Below are 20,569 nucleotides of genomic sequence, written 5' to 3'. Positions count from 1 at the left end.
CGCCTTTCCCCAACACTGTGGTGCTTTGCATGTTAACTTACATTGCACTGTTTTACTTTGGTTTGGTTTGGTTTGCCTTTCCCTGCCTTGCCCTCCTGCCTTGCCCTGCTTGTCTCTATTTCTTTTCAATGCCCTTTTACGGGATTTTTCTTGGGGGGGTAAATTTTTTGGGTTTGTTTCCCACATGCCCGAGGTCAAGTAGCTCCATCTAAATCTCCCTTCCATGCTTTGTTACCCTTCAAATCAGTGTCGTTTCTTCTTCTTCTTCTCCTTCTTCTACTCCTCTTCTCCCACTCCTCGCGACCCCCCATGACTTAAAGCTGTCTCGACGGCATCTTCTCGCATCTGCTCATCTTCTCTTCCATCCGCATCCCAACGGCCTGGCTCACCTGGCAACTGTGAATCCTTGCTGCTTTCACATAAAGAAAACCTTCTGCCGCTACCGCCGAGTCTTTGCCATCGCACGCCCATATCTCGCCTTAACCCACACCCACCACGCGCATGTAGCCATCGACAACGAGGACCCGACAGGAGAGTCAAAAGTAGACACGGTACCGCGTCTCGCCTGCTATTTCCTTAAACCGAATCAACTTCGTCATCGTCAAATCCCTACCAAACAAGCAGCGGGTAACCACCTTCGTACGAACCAGCACATTGCTGCCAAATCTGTCTCTTGCCTGTGCCTGTCCGTCTTCCCCTTCATTCCTTGCGCCAATACCTTCCTGGTCCTGGCCCTGCTTCTTTCCCGCTGCAGTCTCTTCTTTCTTCACCGACTGTCATCGTTTTCGCGTTAGTCTACGGATATATTAGGCATCTGCCTGACCATGACAGTAACTCAACATTTCTTCCCCAACCGCTTCTTCTTCTACTCACGACTACCTGCACCCCGTCATCACCATTCTCTCTACTTTTCTCGTCAACGTCCGGTTATACCCGTCTGTCTTTGTTGCGAATTAAAGCCCTGCCTGGAACGAGTTCTTCTTCACGCCCGCACAAGCACCCATTTGCCCAGTCACTGCATAAGTGCTCCTGGAACATCGTCTGAAACCTCGACCTGATCCGGAACCTTCTTCACGGACAAGCTGCCCTTCTCTGCACCAGAAGCCGTACGGCAGACAACCCAGATTTCAAACGAACATCTACAGGTTCGCGTGCTCCTGTCTCCCGCTTGCTCGTGTTGGGTGTGGCTGTCCTCTGACAAGTTCCATGTAGTTCTTAAATCAGCAAGATGGCGCCTAGTGTTGTTGGCCCAGTTGTGGGTGCTACCACGGCATCTGCTGCCCACCACACCCATCACATCGACTACCACGCTCCAGTCACGGACGTTCCTGGTCTCCCCACTGGATTTCCCGAGACAGTGGTCGACGAATCGGCCTGGACCGGCCCGCAATTCACCAAGGAGTCGCAGTACACCTACAACCTCACTAATGCGGACCTCTTGGAGCTTGCCGCGGCTCTCGCGCACTTCAAAGGCATGTCTGGCTTGTACCCTGCTCGACAACCGTGCCGACTCTGACTGTAAACTCAAATTAGATCTCGGCCTTGATGGTGATGTCGTCAACAAGGACAACTTCCCTCTGCCTACCCTTGGCGCCGCTCTTGATTGCATTGCCCGGGATGTCCATCAAGGCAAGGGCTTTGCCGTAGTCCGCGGCATTGATCCGCAGAAGCACTCGGTTGAGGATCTCACAGTACTTTATCTTGGCATCCAGGGGTATATTGCCAACCAGCGTGGCCGTCAAGACAAGAAGGGAAACATGCTCGGTAGGTGACTTTGGGTTATTGTCCAGGCTTGAACACACTTGCTGACTATGACATACATCAGTCCACATTGTTGCCGACAACACCACTCAAGCCAAGGCTGATCACCATCGCCATTCCACTTCAGCCATTGTAAGAATCTTGCTCGTCGCCTCCATGCATGTTACTGATCAAGACATTCTCAGACCTTCCACAACGAGGAGTCAGGTGACGTTGTCAGTTGGCTGACACGGAATACCGCTGCGGCTGGTGGCAAGTGCATCATTGCTTCTGCCCACACTGTCTACAACATTCTCGCGGCCACTCGGCCGGACATCATCCGCACCTTGTCCCGTTCAGATTGGCCATTTGCCCTGTACGTGCCTTCATATCAATGCCTTTGAGAGCATTCCGTGCTTTGTGGGCAGCAACGGAACCGCTTGCTGACCTAGACCCAGGCCCAAATTCCAGTGCCGCCCAATTCTTTTCCACCACGATGGAAAGATCATCATCAACTTTGGACGTACTCCCCTGATGGGAAATCCCACCCATCCCCGTCCAGCGCATTTCCCGTCGTTGACCCATCGTCAAATCGAGGCTCTCGATGCAGTCGAGGCTATTGCCAGAGCAACTCAAATGGAGATCCAGACTCGTGCTGGGGACATTCACTTCATCAACAACTTAGCCATCCTTCATCGCCGTGAAGCATTTGTCAACGGCCAAGGCCCTGACGAGAGGCGCCATCTCGTCCGCATGCGCGTGCGCAGCGAGAGCCTGGGCTGGTCCATTCCAGCCGAGCTCCATCGCGAGTGGTTTGACGCATTCGAGAAGCCTGCCGACCGCGTTTGGCACCTGGAGCCTATGCCTGACGCGTTCTTCCCCCTCCGGAAGTATCCCAACTGACGACGGATATTTTTTTTTTTCACTATTTCGACGAACAGCCATGGAGTTGAGGCGTCTTGGTTGCATTACCTGGACTCACGTTGTTTAATCCTGGCGGTCTGGGCTCCTGGCATGGGAATGACTACTGCATAATTTCTTTCTTGCTTTTTCCCTCACCGCACCCTATTACCCCTGTTGCAGCAAAAAGTTTATTGTTTTTTTCCTTGTCATGAGCAGAACGCTATGGAGTTCATGGGAGTTCACACAGTAGAAAACGGCTAGGAAAAAGCATGCATACATGGAAGGCTGTCAAATGCGGCGCCAACAGACGTAATACAAAACCATACGTCTTAACCAAAGATTCTATCCAGTAATGCTTTTACTGAGCCGATATCAATCATTCATCGGGTGCTTATCTGGGTGACGGCTGAAATGATGTTGCAAAAGTAGTTCCATGTGAAACATTCTGAGAAGATATCCGGGGGGGGGGGGGGCATGGTACCAAAAATCGTAGTGTGAATGGTATGCCAAATACTGAGACCCATAGTGCTGGAAATCTTCAGACATACAGGACCGGTCAGGCAGCCGAGTTCATGATTGGGCGATCTGAGACATCGGTGTGCGACTGCCATGCCGCGAAAGTCTGAATTTCAAGCCACCATTTCAGGTTCTTGGCTACCGAACCCCTAGGCGGACTACTGTGTACCTATTAGGACATCGGGCTGCGGATACTCTCAGAGCGACACGGGAGAACGGAGTGCAGCTTATACGTCTGAGAACCCCCGTGGGTCAAGCATCACATTCTGGGAGCGCCATCTTCAGAAAATGGAGACTCTGGAAGCGGTTGCTATTCTGATCCAAAGAACCTTCTTTACGAAGCACAGAAGAGCGGCCGCCTCTACCTTTTGAGATGCTGCATTTCCTTCTTTGCTGCACCCGGTACAACACATGAAGTCGCGCGAATATCGGTCCCTAGGTGCTCTCCACGCCAAGCGGCCTCGCACTAGACATTTCCATCTATGATCGAAAAGTAACAACTAATAAAGACAACCACGAGCGTTTAGGAAAAAGGAAGGGGGACTCTGAGCGGTAAACGGAGCCATGACCCGCAGTTTATCAATCAAACAAATGTGGGATCCGGTCACTGGAGTTTTGATCGGCAGAGGACACATTAAGTAGGCCACAAAGCCAGTCTATCGTGCATTAACCTCACGAGGCCGCCTTTGGCATACGAGCGCGCGTGTGGCTGCAGTTTGGTGGGAAGTTGACAGTGTTTGGTATCTGCAACACGGCACGGCCGACAAACCGTTATTGGTGCCGGTTGTAGTGCATGCTGTCATCGGGTACATAGACCTGCCGGATCGCTGGCAGCAGTCGACCGCTCCCCTGCCGCCAGGGCATCCATCCAGGGTGCGGGTGGGCGACAGAAAAGGACTGCATGACGGGCCCTATGGTGATTGTTGCTCCCCTGTACTCTGTATTACAAGGGGAGAAGCAGATATGCATCTGCGTGGGAAATGACAGACAGTGAAAACTGGGGGGCATCCTGCGGGAACTTCTGCTGGAATCTGCGGGACTGCGTTGGGTCAAGCTGCCTAGGCAGGGTCTCATTACACTGTAGTATTCCTTGCTTTTGCCATGTCTTCAATTCCATATAAGTCTGGGGGGGTTGATGACAATGGCCACTAGGGGGGGGGGCTTCGATGAGCCGTTCATCTTCCACGAAGAAGCCTTGGGGCAATGCATAACACGGGGTGGGTTACTGTTAAGCGTGCTTCCTTCTTAGCTCGCTGGAAGGATGATAGTGGTCCGAGGTCGGCATCTCAGGTTTGAATCCTGGCAATGGTTTACCCGGCTTGCAGATGGCCCCACTCTATGGGATTTCGTTGCTTCTTCCGGGCAGGGGTAAAGTCGTTTCTTTTCTCCAGTTTTTCTTCTTTCTCTTCGTCAAGAATCACTGACGCACGTCAACGGGGCATCGATTTGCTGGGCTCGTGGTGCCGAAGATCGATCGGAGGGATAAGGACTGGATCATGTCGGCTCTCGATGAGGGAAGGAGGGAGTGTGTCCTCTCGAAACTTGAGCGTGGTGAGCAAGACACATGGGTCCCATGGCGGTGCTGGAGACACACGCATGGAGCGCAAGGGTGCCAGCTACCGTATTGTTTCTTATTCTGTCTCGCACGACCAGAGGCGATCGAAGGGGACTAGGGAAGAAAAAAGCAAGATCGAGGGACAGAGCAGCGGATGATTCAACGAGTGCCTCAGATGGGGTTCACGCTTGACAGCATTTTTGGAAGGAACCCTAACCAGCCCTCTGCTGCGGCCAATGTGTCCAATCTGACGCCATTTTGCGAGCCTGTCAACCCCCGGACTTCGGGGTTTTACTTCTTTCTTGTTCTTCTTCTTACTTGGCAACTGCATACTACCCAGCAGTCGTCAGCACTTGGACGAGTCGCACGCGGCGTGGGTGACATCGGATATTCAATTGTTAGTATCTATTCTCTCGAGGTAGTGTCTCGTTCGCTCCGCAGCCTCCCGGGATACGGCGGAATATCTCTGGAAAAGACATGGCGAACCGCGACGGGTTCTGATTAGGAGCAGATGGCGGTCGAGTTGGCGGAAAACGGTCACCAATGAGAGGTGATTGGATGAAGCTTTACCGCCTCCGAAGGAAGGAAAAGAAAAGAGCGATCGCATGCCCGCTACAATCGATGTTGTCCGACATTTCTCTGCGACAATGGACGTGGTCTTTGATAACAGGAGGGCTTTTTCCTTCCTTTTTATGCGGCTGAAGGAAGAGAGGTGTATCACTTGTCAGGCAAAACGATAAGGTAGTCTGTATTCCCGGGGTTCACGTGCTATGGGAAAGCAGCCGAACAGAGCACCGACCACCATCTCCCGGGGATGTATTGGCCGATCCAATTGGCCAGCGAACCTACGCTTTCGGGACCGGTTCCATCTTCCCGTTCAAGCTAAGGTAAGCCAACCAGAAGCGGGGCTGGCTCTGTCGAATGAGACGGTTGTTTCTAACGACAGGTTTACCCCCTAACCATTGAGCCTCTCTAACCTCTCTCGTGAGCTCCGGAGGCCGAGATCGAACGACGTCTTCGCCACGACTTCATCCTCTCCTGCGTGGCCTGTCCTGCACACAACAATTCCCCTGACCGCTGTTTTGCTTGCTTCGTTCATTTTGGTTTTCACTTCCTCGCATCCCGCGATTCCCGTTCTGCAGCCGCCTCGAACCACATTGTCCATGAGAGTGGCCAATTGGGAACAACCCGACGGAACGAGATCAGAGTCGCATCTTTCTGCTGCATCACACGACTGCCAGTCACAGAATCAGCATCGGCTACACACCCATCCATCCATCCATCCATCCGCCACTCTATCTGCAGGCGCACCCCCACGACCTCCCGCGTTAGCGTGCACGCCCTCTCTGCTCTCCCGCCTCTTCGCCGCCTGCTTCGGAAGCTGCATGCAACCTACGGATACAGCCTCGGCAGTGAAACGTGCCGCTGTCTGACGTGTCTCTTGCGTTAGTTTCTCTACTCGGGACTGCGTATTATCTCCACGCCGACCTGTGTTTGTGTATCCGTGCCCCCGCGTGTGTGTTGGTGGAGTACTGTACCAAACGGAGCAGCCTGTTGTTTCTCCCAATCGAACGGCAGCGTTCGACGGACCGTCGATCTCGGTGCGGTTTCTCTTAGGCCCCACTGCGACGTGGATCGGTTACTACGTTGCCCTTGGGCACTGATTGTCGAGCTTCTCTCCCCGGCTTCAAGCGGCGACCATGGCGCCTCGTCAGGGAGGCTACCTGCGCGTCCCCGGACAGGAGGAGCACTATTCTCAGCAGAATCAACAGCAATCATCGCCCCGCCGCAGCCGCTCCGGCTCCGCTGGCCGGCGAAAGAAGCCGTTGCCAAGTGAGAAGCCGCTCCCGGCCCTCCCCCCACTGACGTCCACCCACACGGCGGGCTTCGTCGACGTCGACCTCACCGGCGGCATCGTTAACACGCCCAGCAGCCGCCGCCGTGCCACCATTGCCATCGCCTTGGCCCTCGCCGTTGTGGGGTGCATGCTCGCCTTCGTCGTCCTGGGCTTCGCTTGGGACGGCGGCAGCGTGCAGAGGGGTCCTGGCTTGCTCGGCAGCCTGAAGAATCTGGACGACTGCCCCTGCAGGCCGGACGACAATGTGCCGCAGTACTTCCGGACGAGCCCCGAATTATGGGCCGGTCCGACAGCGACTGGGAAGCCTGCCTTCATGGCGCAGACGAGGGTCCTGCCGACGGGGACGTATGTGCCGAACCAGCCGTTGCAGACGGATATCCCGATCGAGGGCATGGGGAGTAAGAATGAAAGCATTTTCAACATGATGGGGTAGGTTTCTTGGTCATGGAGACGAAGCACTGTTTGACATTGCCGTGTAGGTTCCTCACGCCGTACCAGCCGAGTCCCGGGTTCGGAGTGGATGAGTACGCCTTACCTCCTGGGGCAGATATTGTCCAAGTTCAGGTACGCTCCCGATATCTGTTCATTCCCATGCTTGACATGAAGCCGGGTTATGCTTCGAAGAAACGACGCGGATTTCGAGTTGGCCAACTAATCAATTTGCTTTCTTCTTGCGCTAGATGCTTTCCCGGCATGGCTCCAGGTATCCAACCACCGGATCTGGTGTTGCCAGTTTCGGAGAGCGCATTGCCAAAGCTGGAAAGACGCTCAAGGCGAAGGGAGTCTTGGAATTCCTAAACAACTGGAAGTATCAGCTAGGCCACGAGATCCTGGTACCTAAGGGTGAGCGCCCCCATGAAGTTTGTGTCAGTACACCATCTAACCCGCAGTCTAGGACGCCAGGAACTGTTTGATTCTGGTGAGAATCCATAGTCTAGGCCCGGCATTTCCCCTCGGATACTGACTACTGCTAATTCAGGCATTCTGCACTCATACATGTACTCTTCCTTGTACAATCCCAACAGCAAGATCATCGTGCGGACCACTGTAAGCCCAGCCCCTCCATTTTGCACATCTGTGCTGTTAAACGACTAACACACATGTAGACACAGGACCGAATGCTGAAATCAGCCGAATATTGGCTGGCTGGTTTCTTTGGTCTGGAGTGGTATGAGACCCTCGATATACTGGCTGGAGGAGCCGGTGACTGACGTCGTCTTAGGACCAACAACGCCACCATCGAGGTTATCATCGAACAAGACAGGGCCAACAATTCGCTTGCTGGGTATTTGAATTGCCCCAACGCCCGCAAGCATAACGGAGGCAACGATGCTGCCAAGGTCTGGATCTCGAACTATCTGACTAACGGTAAGCCTGACATTGCGTTGCCATTCAAGAATTCGCTGACGCCTTCAGCTACTGCTCGTCTGCGGGACATGGCAGATGGATATGACTGGACCATCGACGACACCTATGCGGCTCAGACCATGTGCCCCTACGAGACTGTAAGGGTTGTTGTGAAGGGCGTAGTCGGGGACAAGTTGGCTAACTCGCATCAGGTCGCCTACGGTTTCAGTCGGTTCTGCGATCTGTTTACCTACGAGGAGTGGGTGGGATTCTCGTATTCTATTGACCTCATGTTCGCCGGCAACAACGCCTTCCAGAACCCTGCAGGTGTAAGTTTTCCTTCCGCAGCGCATAATAAATCTGACTGACTCGTCACAGCGCGCCGTGGGTATTGGATACCAACAAGAAGTCATCGCTCGCCTCCAGAACCACACCCTAGGCTACTCGGGGTCGCAGATTAACGTCACACTGGACAACAACACTGTCACCTTCCCGCTGAACCAGAGCCTCTACTTCGACTTTTCACACGACACGAACATCGCCTCCATCCTCACGGCCTTCGGGCTGAAGCAGTTTTCGCAGCTGCTCCAGCCAACCCAGTACCCGGGCCCGCACAACTTCACGGTCTCGCACATCACGCCATTTGGGGCGCGTCTCGACATCGAAATCATCAAGACGCCCAAGCCGTTCAAGGCCGACCGGTCGGGCTACGATGAGAATGGCGGGGAGACCAAGTACGTCCACTTCATCCTCAACCAGAGGACAGTGCCGCTTGGGTGGAGCTTCCCCGAGTGCGACGTCGAGAGGAAGGACGGGTGGTGCGAGTTTGAGACGTTCTTGCAGGTGCAACAGGAAATGCCCGAGTTGGCGGACTATGACAAGGCGTGTCATGGGGATATCGAGACGGTGCCGTATGGGGTTGTGTACGATGGCAGGCCCATGTAAGAGGGGTTTCTCATGGGAGGGACGGTACGGCTGCTCAAAACAATCCTTAGCAATCGGTCACAACATTATGGAGACTGGATGGAAGGTCGTAGTCTAATATACAGAAGAGATCTTAAGATGATCTTATGATTTGAATTGGACATCCATCCGGTTCGCTACCGATAGCAACGCGTGATCTATCTGTGTCCATTTTGATTTGACGCCAAAGGGCTTCTTCTAACACCGGTTTACGAAGAGCTATGCCCGACCATGAAAGAAGAAGAAATTACCAAGCCCCAATAAAATGACTCAGTCAGTATGAATATTTTTTTCCCGCTACAAGCTTGCACAAACATATCAGAATAGCCCATTCGCTATCAGGGACCCTGTGTCACGAGCCTAGAAGGGTGGCACTAGGTCACAGAGGCTGAGGGCATTCGGATATGTGGATGGAAGGTTTTCAGGGATAAGAGAAGCCTCCAAGAACCTCTTTGGGCCAACAGGTCAGGCTTGTCAAGGACATGAAGGCACCAGTGTTCCCCCCGGAGCCTCTCTCTGAGAACCACAGAGGTCTACATAAAGGCCTGCTTCTCCCTATTCCTGAAGAGAGGAGGCCAGAAATGAATTTAGTCACCAGTTCACCACACCCAGCTTCCAGTTGACCTCTTCGCTCTTTATAGCGCCCCTGACGCCCTGACAAGCTTTTTCGGCCGTTCCAACACACCCCAGGGGGAAAAAACCACAGCTCTACGCAGAGCGCATGTATTCAACTCACACCGTCAAGTTTTGCCATTGGTGCTTTCTGTTCAGTAGGCAAGAGACATTCTCACGTACGAATATCCCGGACGACTACACGAAACAACTCTCTCGCACTTTTTACCCGGTTCTTACATCTCCTGCCGGCTATTTCTTCTCTTCCAAAAGCTGAATGATGATAACCCGCAGCCAAGCAAGGCTAAACGCCTTAAAATGGGCATCTTTCCCTGCAGAGATTCGCCTCATGATCTTGTCGATAATCGCGCACCAGAAACACCCTGGCTGGGCTTCGCTTGCATCTGTATGCAGAGAATGGCAGTACGTTCTAGAGAAGGTCAATTTCCACAAGGTCAAGCTGAGACTGTCTTGTCTCGACGACTTCGAATGCTTTATTTCGCCACGAAAGAGAGAGATGATCCACCACATTTGTTTCTACGTTGAACTGCCACGCTACACGTCTACATGTTGTTCAAACCGAAGTTCACCATCAAAAAGGGTCAGTTCTGTCGTCAGTAATGGGATATGGAGACTTCTTTCTATTCTCAGTCATTGGGAACCAGCGGCTCACTTGGCATTGGAGATCAATGGATACTCCCCGAGCGACTGCGAACACTGGTTCAAGAACTTCTACTTGTCCACCGATGATGTTGAGCATGATGGGGACGCAACACCGGATGCGTGTAAAGCTATGGCTCCGCATCATGACCTGCAACATGGCTGGGTGCGTGGCCAAAGAGTTAAAGGTCCTCCAAGGTCGGCTGTACTACGGCTCTTCCGACCTATCTATCTAGTGTTCCACGAAACGTTACCCCGCGTTGAAGCAGTCACTTGTCTCATTATCCGTCGCCAACTTCGGCGTTGTATTTCTCCTTGGGGACTGGGTCTGATAATTGGCGCACTCAAAGGTCTAGAGAGCATCTCCTATGAGCCGTGGGCGCCATATAGCGCTGCGGACAAAGAACTTGAGGATCTAGGTGCGTATCAACCCTTGTACAAATTTATATCATCTTGTCATAGCAAATACATCTTGGTCATCCAGTGCTGACGTCAAGAATAGTTCTTGGGCTTGCCATTCGAACTCGTCTTCCAGATGCCCTGAAGAGATTAACGGTGTTTGAAGACGCCTACAAGTTTTACGATCCGTTTCCCAAGCGGCCAGCCCGTATACTCTGGCTCGGGTTGGGTGATCCTAGCGAAAGGCTTCGTGCAATTTTGGCATCTAAAAGTCTCAACCTTCAACACTTTGCCATCTCCTTCATGGTCAATGCAGAAGAGGTATTTCGACACTGCCATTCGACGTGGAGCTGGTCGCATCTACAATCTTTGGCGCTTACATCACAGCTCCTACAGGACGACCGGGGAAAAAAGCAAGCAAATCGAGGCTTTGCTATGCCGAGCCAGTGCCCTCGTCCAGAGGATGCCCAAGCTACACACATTTGTGCTCTGGAATGGGGGAAAGGCACATGCCTGTGCGTTTATATATCGCATTGACCGAGACAATGCCTCGGCGATTTGGCGAGGAACGTGGCATCTAGAGTTGAGTCCTCTTGTGGTTAAGTTGTGGCAACTCGCTGCCTCGAAGTTGCCGTTTCACAAACTTCAAATAAGACAAGAGCTTGTTCAAGAGGTCATAAGGTCACATGGAGATGCAATCTATCATCTAGAATTGCCCTGCCAAGTTATTGATCCCGCGTCACTTTGGCAGGTCCGGAGAGAAAGATGGAGCTTGAAGGAGTAAAACCCCCAAGCTGTTGTCGTCCTAATCTGCTGTTGTCCTAGTTTGTTTGCGGTTATTGGGTTTATTTGAACACACGCTCAGGAGACTAGAAAGCCCCAAAGGTCTAGAACAGGGCAATTGTCAAGTCAGACGGATGCCCGGAGTCGGCACAAGTTTATAGCCGCGAGCCACTCCCATTTTCCTGGTACGCTCTGCGCAACGCAATGTAGTGTCTTCATCAGAAGGAAATAATATCCAGCTGGGGATCCCAAACAGCCATCTGCCTTCCAGACAACATGCAATAGCCTACCCACGCCCAGTGTTCAACGATAGAGTCTGGATACTCCATCATCCAAAGGTAAATATGGATATCCAACAACCCACTTGGCTTCATAGATAGGGAAACCCAGTAAAAAGCACCGTTAGAGAGAAACTGAAAGGGTGAGAGAGACAGATAAACCGTCGACATCGCAGTGTCGTCCCAACTTATCCGCAGCATTAGAGGGGACCTGAGGAGTGCCAAGATCAAACGATGCGTAACGTACCATGAGCAGAAAAAAGAGGCCCGAAACTCAAAACAAAGACAGTCAACGCCATTCACCGTACGTATTAATTCTCACAACAGACAGAGTCGGGCGTGGTGGTAACGATACGAAACCGTCGTAGACGGTAAAGCCAACCGTTGATTGAAGATATTTCATAACGTTGTGACGCCACCAGCGACATCTGCGTTTCCCGCTGGAAAACATCAATCAACATCTGTGAATGGTTGGTCACTCGTACGCGACCGTCGTTGGTCCCCAACGCCATCGTTACTTGATGAGACTAGTCATTCTGTCAAAGTCGCAACAGCTCGTAGAGCTCCTGGGTCGTTGCGATCCTTCTTTCTCAGCCTTGCGTACCGCACCGTTTACCCGTCGACGAGGCAGTTTTAAATGACTGGCGATCTCCCCCTTCTGGCTCTGCTCAAGGAATGAGTACCGAAAGGCCAGTTATTAGCCGGACCTGATGCGGCACCCTGCAGCTTTACTCTCGAGGCTCTCAGGTCGTCTGCTTGACAGGACTGTATCATTGCTGGGACGGCATTTGGGATGGAGAAACCAGGCTTCCATCGTTGGAGGGCCCATTGTCTGCCGGACAACGTATGACGATAATGCGGCGGGGTGACGATGTCTTGAGGTGCGTAAACATACCGGGCAAGACTCTCATCGCGCCTGACGGGTTTACTCAATGCCTAGGTACCTTAGGTAGGCATGCATTGTACCCTTGCCAGCTCCCTCATTACAGTTGCGTTTTGTAACATCCAATAAAGCAGGTTGTTAGTGCATGTAATATATTTGCTTGCGGTTTACCCCAAAGTTTCTAGCTAACGCTAGCAGTCGCTGCACCACTGGGCGTCATTTGAAAGTGATATATCTGGTTTGCAAATATGTGTGTGTGTGTATGGAATATCTCGGGCGTCATCTGTATTTTGGGGCAGGTTAAAAATACCAATATCACGCAGTAGCGGTGCCTGCAGGTAAAGCTTGCAAAGCGCGGCAAGGTTGCCGAACTTTGTAGACTTTGATGAAGCGGATATCTATTCAATTAAAGGGCTAGTTGCCCGACGCTTCTAGCTTTTGAGTCACCAAAGATTGCCGTCTAATCTATAGTTCCTTCTAGACATTATCGAAGCCATTGGAGCGAACTACTGTGGGTGGGAGTGTCCGACGCTTGCAAAGCGCATGTAACTCTATCGTCCATCGTCGTCTACAGCGAGCCGCTTGCAGACAGCTCACGCGGTAAATTGTTGAATTGAAAAGGGTTTGCCCTGTATTCAGAAGCACCTGGATCAAATGGTCGGTTGGCAAGCCAGTGAGGACTGCGGAAGACTCCTTTCCCCAAATTGGGTCTCGGGTTTCCACGCCATCGGGCCGCGTTCGACACGGCAATATCAAGGTATTGCTCGAGATACCCATTGAGCCGTTACTGACCTATCATGAAAGACGTATTGACCGCAAGACGCCAAGGGCGAGACTGAGTCCAGTTCGGCGTCGAGTAGCTGGAGCGGCTCTTGGCCAATGACCATTGGGCTACTAGAGCTGATGGGTTTAAGTGGGGTGCTCACGGCGCTGCTGTTGTGTTGCCGGAGCCGCCGTGTCCCTCTGGATTCGAAGTTGGCGAGTGAAACCTCTCCAAGGAACTAGGCAGGTGTTCAGTACGTCCGCCACAGCCCTGCGCCTGACACGTCCCAGCCATCTGTCCATTGAAACGGAGTATCGTCCATCGGCAGCCGGGTTCATCTTCAGACGTAAAAAAGCCTACAGGACAAGCTCAGAAAACAGAGCACTCCCCCTGCGCCTGTCTGAAGGCGTTTGTGAAAAAGGATTGCATGGCCGTGTAGTGGAACAGGATGCCGCCGAGGACCGCCAGGTGCCACAAGTTGTGGCTGCCGCCAATGTAGTCAAACATGCCGGGACACCAGCGCTCGGGGATCTTGCTCGCATACACGAATGCACCGAGGAGATAGACGAAGATGCTCTTGGCAATTGGGGTGTAAAATTCCCAGACGAACTCGGGCCCGTGGGAAAAGTAGAGTTGCAGAATGGGCAGGAAGCCGGTGGCGCCGAGGCCGCAAAAGAATGCGACGCGGGCCCACGCCATGTCCGCTCCGTTAAAGGTCGGATGCCAAGGCAGAATGACGCCGCCGATGCCGAGGAAGGCCGTCGTGCTCATGTAGAGCCAGCGGCTCACAGGGTCGCAGTAGAAGGCCGTGTACTCGGTCGTGACGATTGAGGCGGCGATAAGCAACGAGATTCCCGTGTAGTCGACGCAGGCAAATATGGAAATGGCGTCGACGTCGGCCACGGCGTTCATGGTGTGCCAGATGGTCGAGCAGACGAGCGTCAGGCAGGCAGTGAAGAAGAAGACGGTGGCGATGAAGATATCCGTCTTTGTGCTGAACTGGAAGTTGACGTTGCGAGGGTAGAAGTACAGGGCGACGGCGAGGACGATGACAAGGCCGATGGCGTGTGACCAGATGTTGACGAGCTCGTTGGAGAGACCAAAGGCCGACCAGATGCACTCGAGCTTGGACTCGGTGAAGCGGTAACCCTCGCGGATGTGCGGGTTGATACGCCAGGGCACGGGCAGGTCGTCGTAGGCGATGAGCTTCGTCTCCCGGGCCCGCGCGACTGCGAGAGCAATCTTTTCCTCAAGGTTCTCGGCGGCGCGCATGGCCCTCTCGATACCCTCGTCGACGACCTCCCTCGCCAGCTCGATACCGCCGTCGACGACGCGGCGACCCTCGCTCATGAAGGCGCCGGCGGCGTCGGCAGCGTTGGCGAGCCCCTGCTCGCGCAGCTTGTAGGCGCGATTCTCGAACTCGGTGAGCATGTCGTCGAGCAGCTCGATGCCGACACGGGCCTTCTCGTTGAGGGACTCGGCCGAGGCCAGGGCCTCCTGGTAGCGGGCCTCCAGCGTCTCCACCATAATGTGCAGGCGCCTGCGGCCAGCGCCGAGGACCTCCTCCGAAGCGTGGGAGCACCGGGCGCGGACGGTCTGCAGGGTGGAAAAGGCGCGGGAGATGCTCGAATCGAAGGTAAGCTCGCCATACTTTTCAAGGAATTCGAGGCGACGCTCGAGTTCGGACAGGAAAAGGTCGACCTGGTGGTGGGTGTAACACGAGCACATGTCAGCGATCCGATATAGTTTTCCTTTTTTCTTCTTTTTCGGTCGGGGTTTGTTTTCGTCCGACATCGCCGTTGTGTGAGAAGAAACAAAACAAACGCCAGGCATCACGAGACAGGCTGAACCACCGAATCAATTCGGGCTTACCTTGAGTAACAAATGCTCCTCCCCGTCCATAATGTGGTTGACGATAGATTTGCGTCGAGGGATAAAGAAGGAGTGTCGTCTTCTCCGGGCAAGTTCGGTGCTTTCGGTCTGAGCGCCGGACGCTGTGGCCGTCGTAGTGAACTCGTCGTCGTCTTGAATGACAGAGCCGCTGCAGGGTGACTTGAGGGCAGTCATGTTGACGAGGGGTTCCATCACTCGACCAACAGTTTTGAGAATCAACAAGAGATGTGCGGTTGGCTCCGAACGGTAAAGGCTCGGGCTCGGCGGCAAGGTGACCGCAGTGAGGTTGAGTTGGTCTCTTCTACGTCGGTCTCGATCGAATCGTTTGCACGTGCCGATATGGTGCCGTGGTTGTGGTGCTGGCTGTGTTACACTGAAGGTATGCGGCGGCTCTCGTCTTTAGGGTGAGACGAAGGGGGTTGTGGTTGGAGCTGCGGACGAGTCGATGTTTACGGGTAAGCCCACGGGAGGGAGGCGAGGGAATCAATTGGCTTATACACCAAGGGGAGGGAGGGGAGGGTCAGAGCGGGCAGTGCAAGATGGTGGGGAGGAACCGAGAGAGACCAGTCAGGGACCGAACCGAGAGGTGATGGGAAAGGTGACGGCTTCTTTAGGAAAATAAAAAACGTTCTAGTCTGTTGAGGGTCTTGGGTCTCTTGGGCGGCAGGCGGCGGGCGGTCGGGGATCTCAACAATGCAGAAACTGGATTGGCCGGGGCCTAGCGGGAGAGAGCGGATCGACAAAACCACCTGGACCCTGGAGAGGATGGCGAATGTCGTTGCGGCCGCGACCAGTTGTTGGTGCCTTTTGCGGGAAGCTGCTCCGAAGACCAAGAAAAGGGCCAGTGAGCTACTGGCGAACGGTGGGTTGCTGCCCGTGCGTTTGAAGCAGTAGCAGTAGTTGTTGTTTTTGTTGTGTGTATGCTTTTGTCTTCCTTTCAGTCTTAGTTCTTTGACAAGGGAGAGACCGAAGAGAAGAGAGACAAGGGGGGTGAGCTTTGACAGATCGGAAGAGAGACCGAGCGCGAGGGGCGAACTTCTTTTAGATGAGAGACTGCTGCAAGATACAACATCCAGGTCAAATTACTCCTAGAAAGAAGGAGGAAAGGAAAAGAGAGACCGTGGAAAGGAGCTGGGAGAGAGCATTACGAACCATCAGCGAGCGGCTCTCCAGATGTGCCGAGGGTATGAGGAGGAGTAAAAAAAAAAAAATCCTAGTAGATTACGGACTTTACAGACATACTGGAGACTCTTCTGCAACTGTAAAGGGACATGGGCCCGTCCATCGGAAGAAAGTGGGAGGGAGGGAGTGGCAGAAGGAGTAGGGAATAACATGGACTAAGAGAAATGGGGAAGTTGGGCATCGTTCTGGTGACATTGAGTAGTTGGAATTACATACGAGAAATTCCCTCGAGATCCGTCGGGGGTTTGTTCTATCTACTCTGCCCAAGAGTGTCCGCCAGCGCCGAGAGTTCTCATCCTGCACATTGCGAGGGAAACAAGACCAGAAACTCAATATTCCCTAGTGATCGTTTCATTCCCCTTCCTCCTCTCCATCCCATCCCCTTTCCCTTCTTGTTTTGTTTTAACCTCGCAACATCTCGCATCCCGCATCTCGCATTTTTGCGTGTTGTCCCGGGCGGGCACGGCGGGTAATGCGTTGCATGCGCGCCGGTAAAGTTCGGCCCAAGGCGCGGGCGCCCAGAGCCAGATGGGGTAAGGGGGGTGGGGGGCGGCCACATCCCGCTATGAGCGCGCGGCACCAACAGTCGTCATTCGTTGTGCACACGCACGCGGCGTGGCGGGAATATTGTGACTACGGATAGCATGTCCGAGGATATGCAGGTGCTTGCCGACTTTTGCCCAAGAGCCTTGGGATGGCGGCGATCAGTGACAATGCTGGCATTGCTGCAGAACATGCTGAACGTCAGGGAAGCTGGGCCAACCGGCTGGCCGTCAATGCCTTGTGACTACTAATTGGCTCCAAGGGAGGGGACTTGTCAACGGCGCCGAGCCCGCTTCCCACATGAGAACTCCGACGAAGCTGGGCGATGACGGCGCTCAAGCTGTTCAAGATCCCTGGTTGATAAATCCATGACTTGCGCTGCATGAGGGTGCTCCGAAACACGTATTTTCACGCCGACAAGCCATCATGTGTCATGTGTAAAGAAGCACACCGACGAAACTTGCTCCATCCAGTTCTGCCCCCCAAGAGGCTCGTCATGCTGATGCTCTTGCAGTAAGTCGGGAGTCCTGCCACTGCTAGCCCAGCCACGACAGTCCGAGAATGACGCTCGACGTAGGGCCAAGCAAAACCGGAAACCCCAGCCCTAGCGTGCCTTGTGATGGACCAAGACCCCCAGGAGGCGGCAAACCACATGCGACAACAGCCATATCACTACCTAGTCGAGACATCATGCCAGGCTCTAAGCCCCTAGCGTGCTGCCCTTGAATGCTCTGGCAGAGATGCGGTGCATTCCTGGTGAAGCTGGTGCGGCCCGTCCGTGTCTCGCCTGTCTCATGGCTCAGGTTCGCTGATGCGAGCCGACTAAACGTCCAGGCGTGGGATTTTCCAGCCCCCCTCCCCGCGATGTGATTTGTGGGCTTTCGACCGTCCCTGCCTCTCCTCCTAACGCTGCCGCCGATGCTTCTTACAATCTTGAGGCCGCTGGTGGGTGGGACGTGGGACGGGGCGCCGCTGTACCGCTGCGGGCAAGGGCGTTCCAACCCAAGCAAACCGCCGGAGCTGGGCGGAGGGCACGGCCCCCTGCGGCTGCATTGATTTTCCAACGTCCGCCATGTCGCACCCGATGGACCTTCCGATCAGGCGTCTCTGCAATTGTCAACCTCAGCGGACGAGGAAGAAAAAGAAAAGAGCAAGGCGAAGAGGGGACAAATAACAGAGGCCACCACCTAAACGACAGAGCCACGATCGACACCACCACCATAACCACCACACCCTGCAAACCGCTGCTCTCGTAGCGGCACGCGAGCCGTTCTTCGTTCCGTCCATCCGCCTGGCCCTCTCCAAACACCCGATACACCGATCCGATCTCACCCACTTCTCAGTCTTGGGGCGCGTCCAAAGCCCACATTCCAACACGACCCCGACGAACCACGCATTCCCATCGCCGACCAACAAAAGCCTTCCTTGTCCGACGACGAACCGTACTGGTCTTTACCATCTAGCGGCAAGCCTCTGCGTTAACCGCCCCCACCACCACCACATCCACCACCTCCCTGCGACGACCTTCAAACCGCAGCCATGGCCGTAAACGACCTGGTATCGGACAAGAAGTTGGGCGCTGTCTTGCAAACCTCCGGCGACGCCCAGAACCAGGCTCTCAAGCTGCTGCAGCTCCTCTCCGACATCGCCCGGGCCGAGGAGACCGGCGGCGCCGTCGAGCAGCTGCAGGCGACGCTCTCCAAGGAGCAGAAGCTGCTGCTCACAAACATCTCCCAGCTGCGTGGTCTGCATCGCTCCGCCAACTTCGACGCCAGGGACACAAAGGCCCAGACTGCCGAGGCGCGGCACGAGGTCGACCGCCTACACCTCCAGCTGCAGAATTTGTACTACGAACAGAGGCACCTCGAGGGCGAGATCGATGCGTGCGGGTCCTACGAGTATGTCGTGTCACTGCGGTGAAGAGGGGTCTGGATGTTGACAAAGAACGTGTGCTGACAATGGAAAACCAGCCATACTTACCAGAAGCTCTCTCTCATCCCCGTCGAAAGCTTTGTTGCCCTGCATCCAGAGCACGCTGACGACGATGAGAACGCCATGATGGTTGCACGAATTGGCCACGAGAGAGCGGAGCGGGAGGCCCTCGAGCAGCAGAGGCTGGAGCTTGTAGGAAGGAAGCAAAAGCTCATCGCGGATAACAAGAAGCGCAAGGACGACTTGGCCAACCTCGACAAGGACCTTGAGAAATTCATCGACGTTTGTTACCCAGTTTGGCTCGAGTGCGTCTCGGTTCGTGCTAACTCCCATGATACAGGCTGCGAAACCCATCCAAGAACTCTTCGAGAAGGTGGTCTGAGCTGTCTCGGAACACTTTGCTCTGATCTGATATCCTTTATTGCTGGAGACATGTGGCATGTCTGGCCTGCAACCAACACTAGACGTGCCTATCCGACTTTCAGGATGAGCCGAAGATACATTCCGAGACCCGTATCCCGAGGCTTGGATGGACCCTCTGGCCTTGACACGGCATACTGTTGGACGAACGCACCTCCATCCAGGCGCACCACAGGTAAAGCGTATACCTGGAGTGCCACAAGACCGGACCGAAGCCAAAACCTTGCTCGTCTGCCTTGATGAGACGATGTCATTTCGTTGGCTATTTCCGCTTCGAGCAAAGTGACGGGCTTACGGGGCGAGAACGTAAAAAAAACTCGGCACTTCGCGTCGGTAGGCACCACCAGACTTGATGCCGACGGAGCCGATGAGTGATGCTCGGTCGTCCGCGCCGTGATTTCGAGGGGCAAGGGGGCCGTGAAGCGGGTATACATGAGACCACAAAAGTTTGGCATTCGTAGTAGAGAACAAATATCGCATTCTCGTAGCGTAGACAACGCCACCACAACGGTCTGCAGGTGCAACGTCTCGTTTGCGCATACATCAATTCTCTGAAACGAGAGACACACACACACACACACACACACATCAATAAAACCGTGTACTTTAGTAACTGTCTTCAGACTTGCGAGATAGTCGGCTAGCCGGCTCCTGTTCAAACATTGTGACCCGCCGCTGACCGCCGGCCGGCCGGCCGGTCGATCGCTGAGTATTCACCGAGCCGGCGTAGGTCCGGGCGCCCACGAGACGGTCCGGCAGAACCAAAGCCATGTCGAATAGCAGACGTCACGCATAGGGCAGCCGAAGGTCTCACCCCGGATCCGATGATGCCACATGTCAATCCCGCCAGGAGACTGGTTTGGTCGATCCGTCTGGCCATCGGGGCCATCGGGGCCATCGGGGTCACGGGGTGTAAGAGCCCCGGGTGAACTTTCTCTTTTTGGCCACTTTTTGACTCGAGCGCCTGGGGCAACCCGTTTCAGCGATGGCGAAGCTGTCCAGAAGCCCGTTGAATCCGTAAGCCAAGGGTCCGTTCGTCTGGTATCGCGGCATTGACGGCCGGTGATACGGCCGCATAGTTCGAGAAGAGACTAGGACAGGATGACGGGTCACCGGAGACGTTGATCTGCCGGCCTGCTTAGTTGACACTGGGGGCTCCAAAGCGTCCCTTATCCCATCTCATTGCCGACGCCACGTTGCCCAGGGGGTTTGCTGGCTTCGGGATGCGTGATGTGGGAGTATGTCCCATCTCGGCCGTCTTTCAGGGCCTGTTTCACACTTGTTTCCCGCCTTGAAGAAAAAAAGAAAAGAAAAAAAGGCAGGACCCCGTCGGTCGACA

General features: G+C 54.2%; 4 protein-coding genes across 4 annotated transcripts; 3 read left to right on the top strand and 1 right to left on the bottom strand.

Moving 5' to 3' along the window:
* Window positions 1-1,427: 1,427 nt before the first annotated feature.
* On the top strand, window positions 1,428-2,643 carry CH63R_01070 (TfdA family Taurine catabolism dioxygenase TauD; the record flags this gene model as incomplete). Its single annotated transcript, XM_018296045.1, has 4 exons — window positions 1,428-1,764; window positions 1,826-1,893; window positions 1,947-2,116; window positions 2,199-2,643. 4 exons carry the CDS (start codon window positions 1,428-1,430, stop codon window positions 2,641-2,643), a joined length of 1,020 nt encoding a protein of 339 aa, XP_018164407.1.
* Window positions 2,644-6,414: 3,771 nt separating this feature from the next.
* Window positions 6,415-8,864, top strand: CH63R_01069 (Histidine acid phosphatase; the record flags this gene model as incomplete). Its single annotated transcript, XM_018296044.1, has 8 exons — window positions 6,415-7,001; window positions 7,052-7,136; window positions 7,253-7,415; window positions 7,468-7,491; window positions 7,552-7,619; window positions 7,679-7,740; window positions 7,795-8,248; window positions 8,298-8,864. The coding sequence occupies 8 exons, from the start codon at window positions 6,415-6,417 to the stop codon at window positions 8,862-8,864; spliced, it is 2,010 nt and encodes a 669-aa protein (XP_018164406.1).
* Window positions 8,865-13,629: 4,765 nt separating this feature from the next.
* CH63R_01068 (Izh family channel protein) lies at window positions 13,630-15,345 on the bottom strand (the record flags this gene model as incomplete). Its single annotated transcript, XM_018296043.1, has 2 exons — window positions 13,630-14,961; window positions 15,133-15,345. The coding sequence occupies 2 exons, from the start codon at window positions 15,343-15,345 to the stop codon at window positions 13,630-13,632; spliced, it is 1,545 nt and encodes a 514-aa protein (XP_018164405.1).
* Window positions 15,346-18,417: 3,072 nt separating this feature from the next.
* On the top strand, window positions 18,418-19,192 carry CH63R_01067 (Fms interacting; the record flags this gene model as incomplete). The annotated part of the gene is made up of 3 exons (XM_018296042.1): window positions 18,418-18,776; window positions 18,849-19,092; window positions 19,151-19,192. The coding sequence occupies 3 exons, from the start codon at window positions 18,418-18,420 to the stop codon at window positions 19,190-19,192; spliced, it is 645 nt and encodes a 214-aa protein (XP_018164404.1).
* Window positions 19,193-20,569: the final 1,377 nt, after the last annotated feature.

Source organism: Colletotrichum higginsianum, chromosome 1, assembly GCF_001672515.1.
Source record: "Colletotrichum higginsianum IMI 349063 chromosome 1, whole genome shotgun sequence".
Taxonomy (NCBI): Eukaryota; Fungi; Ascomycota; class Sordariomycetes; order Glomerellales; family Glomerellaceae; genus Colletotrichum; species Colletotrichum higginsianum.
Note: the sequence above shows the minus strand (reverse complement) of the source record. Positions and strands in the feature narration are given on the sequence as shown.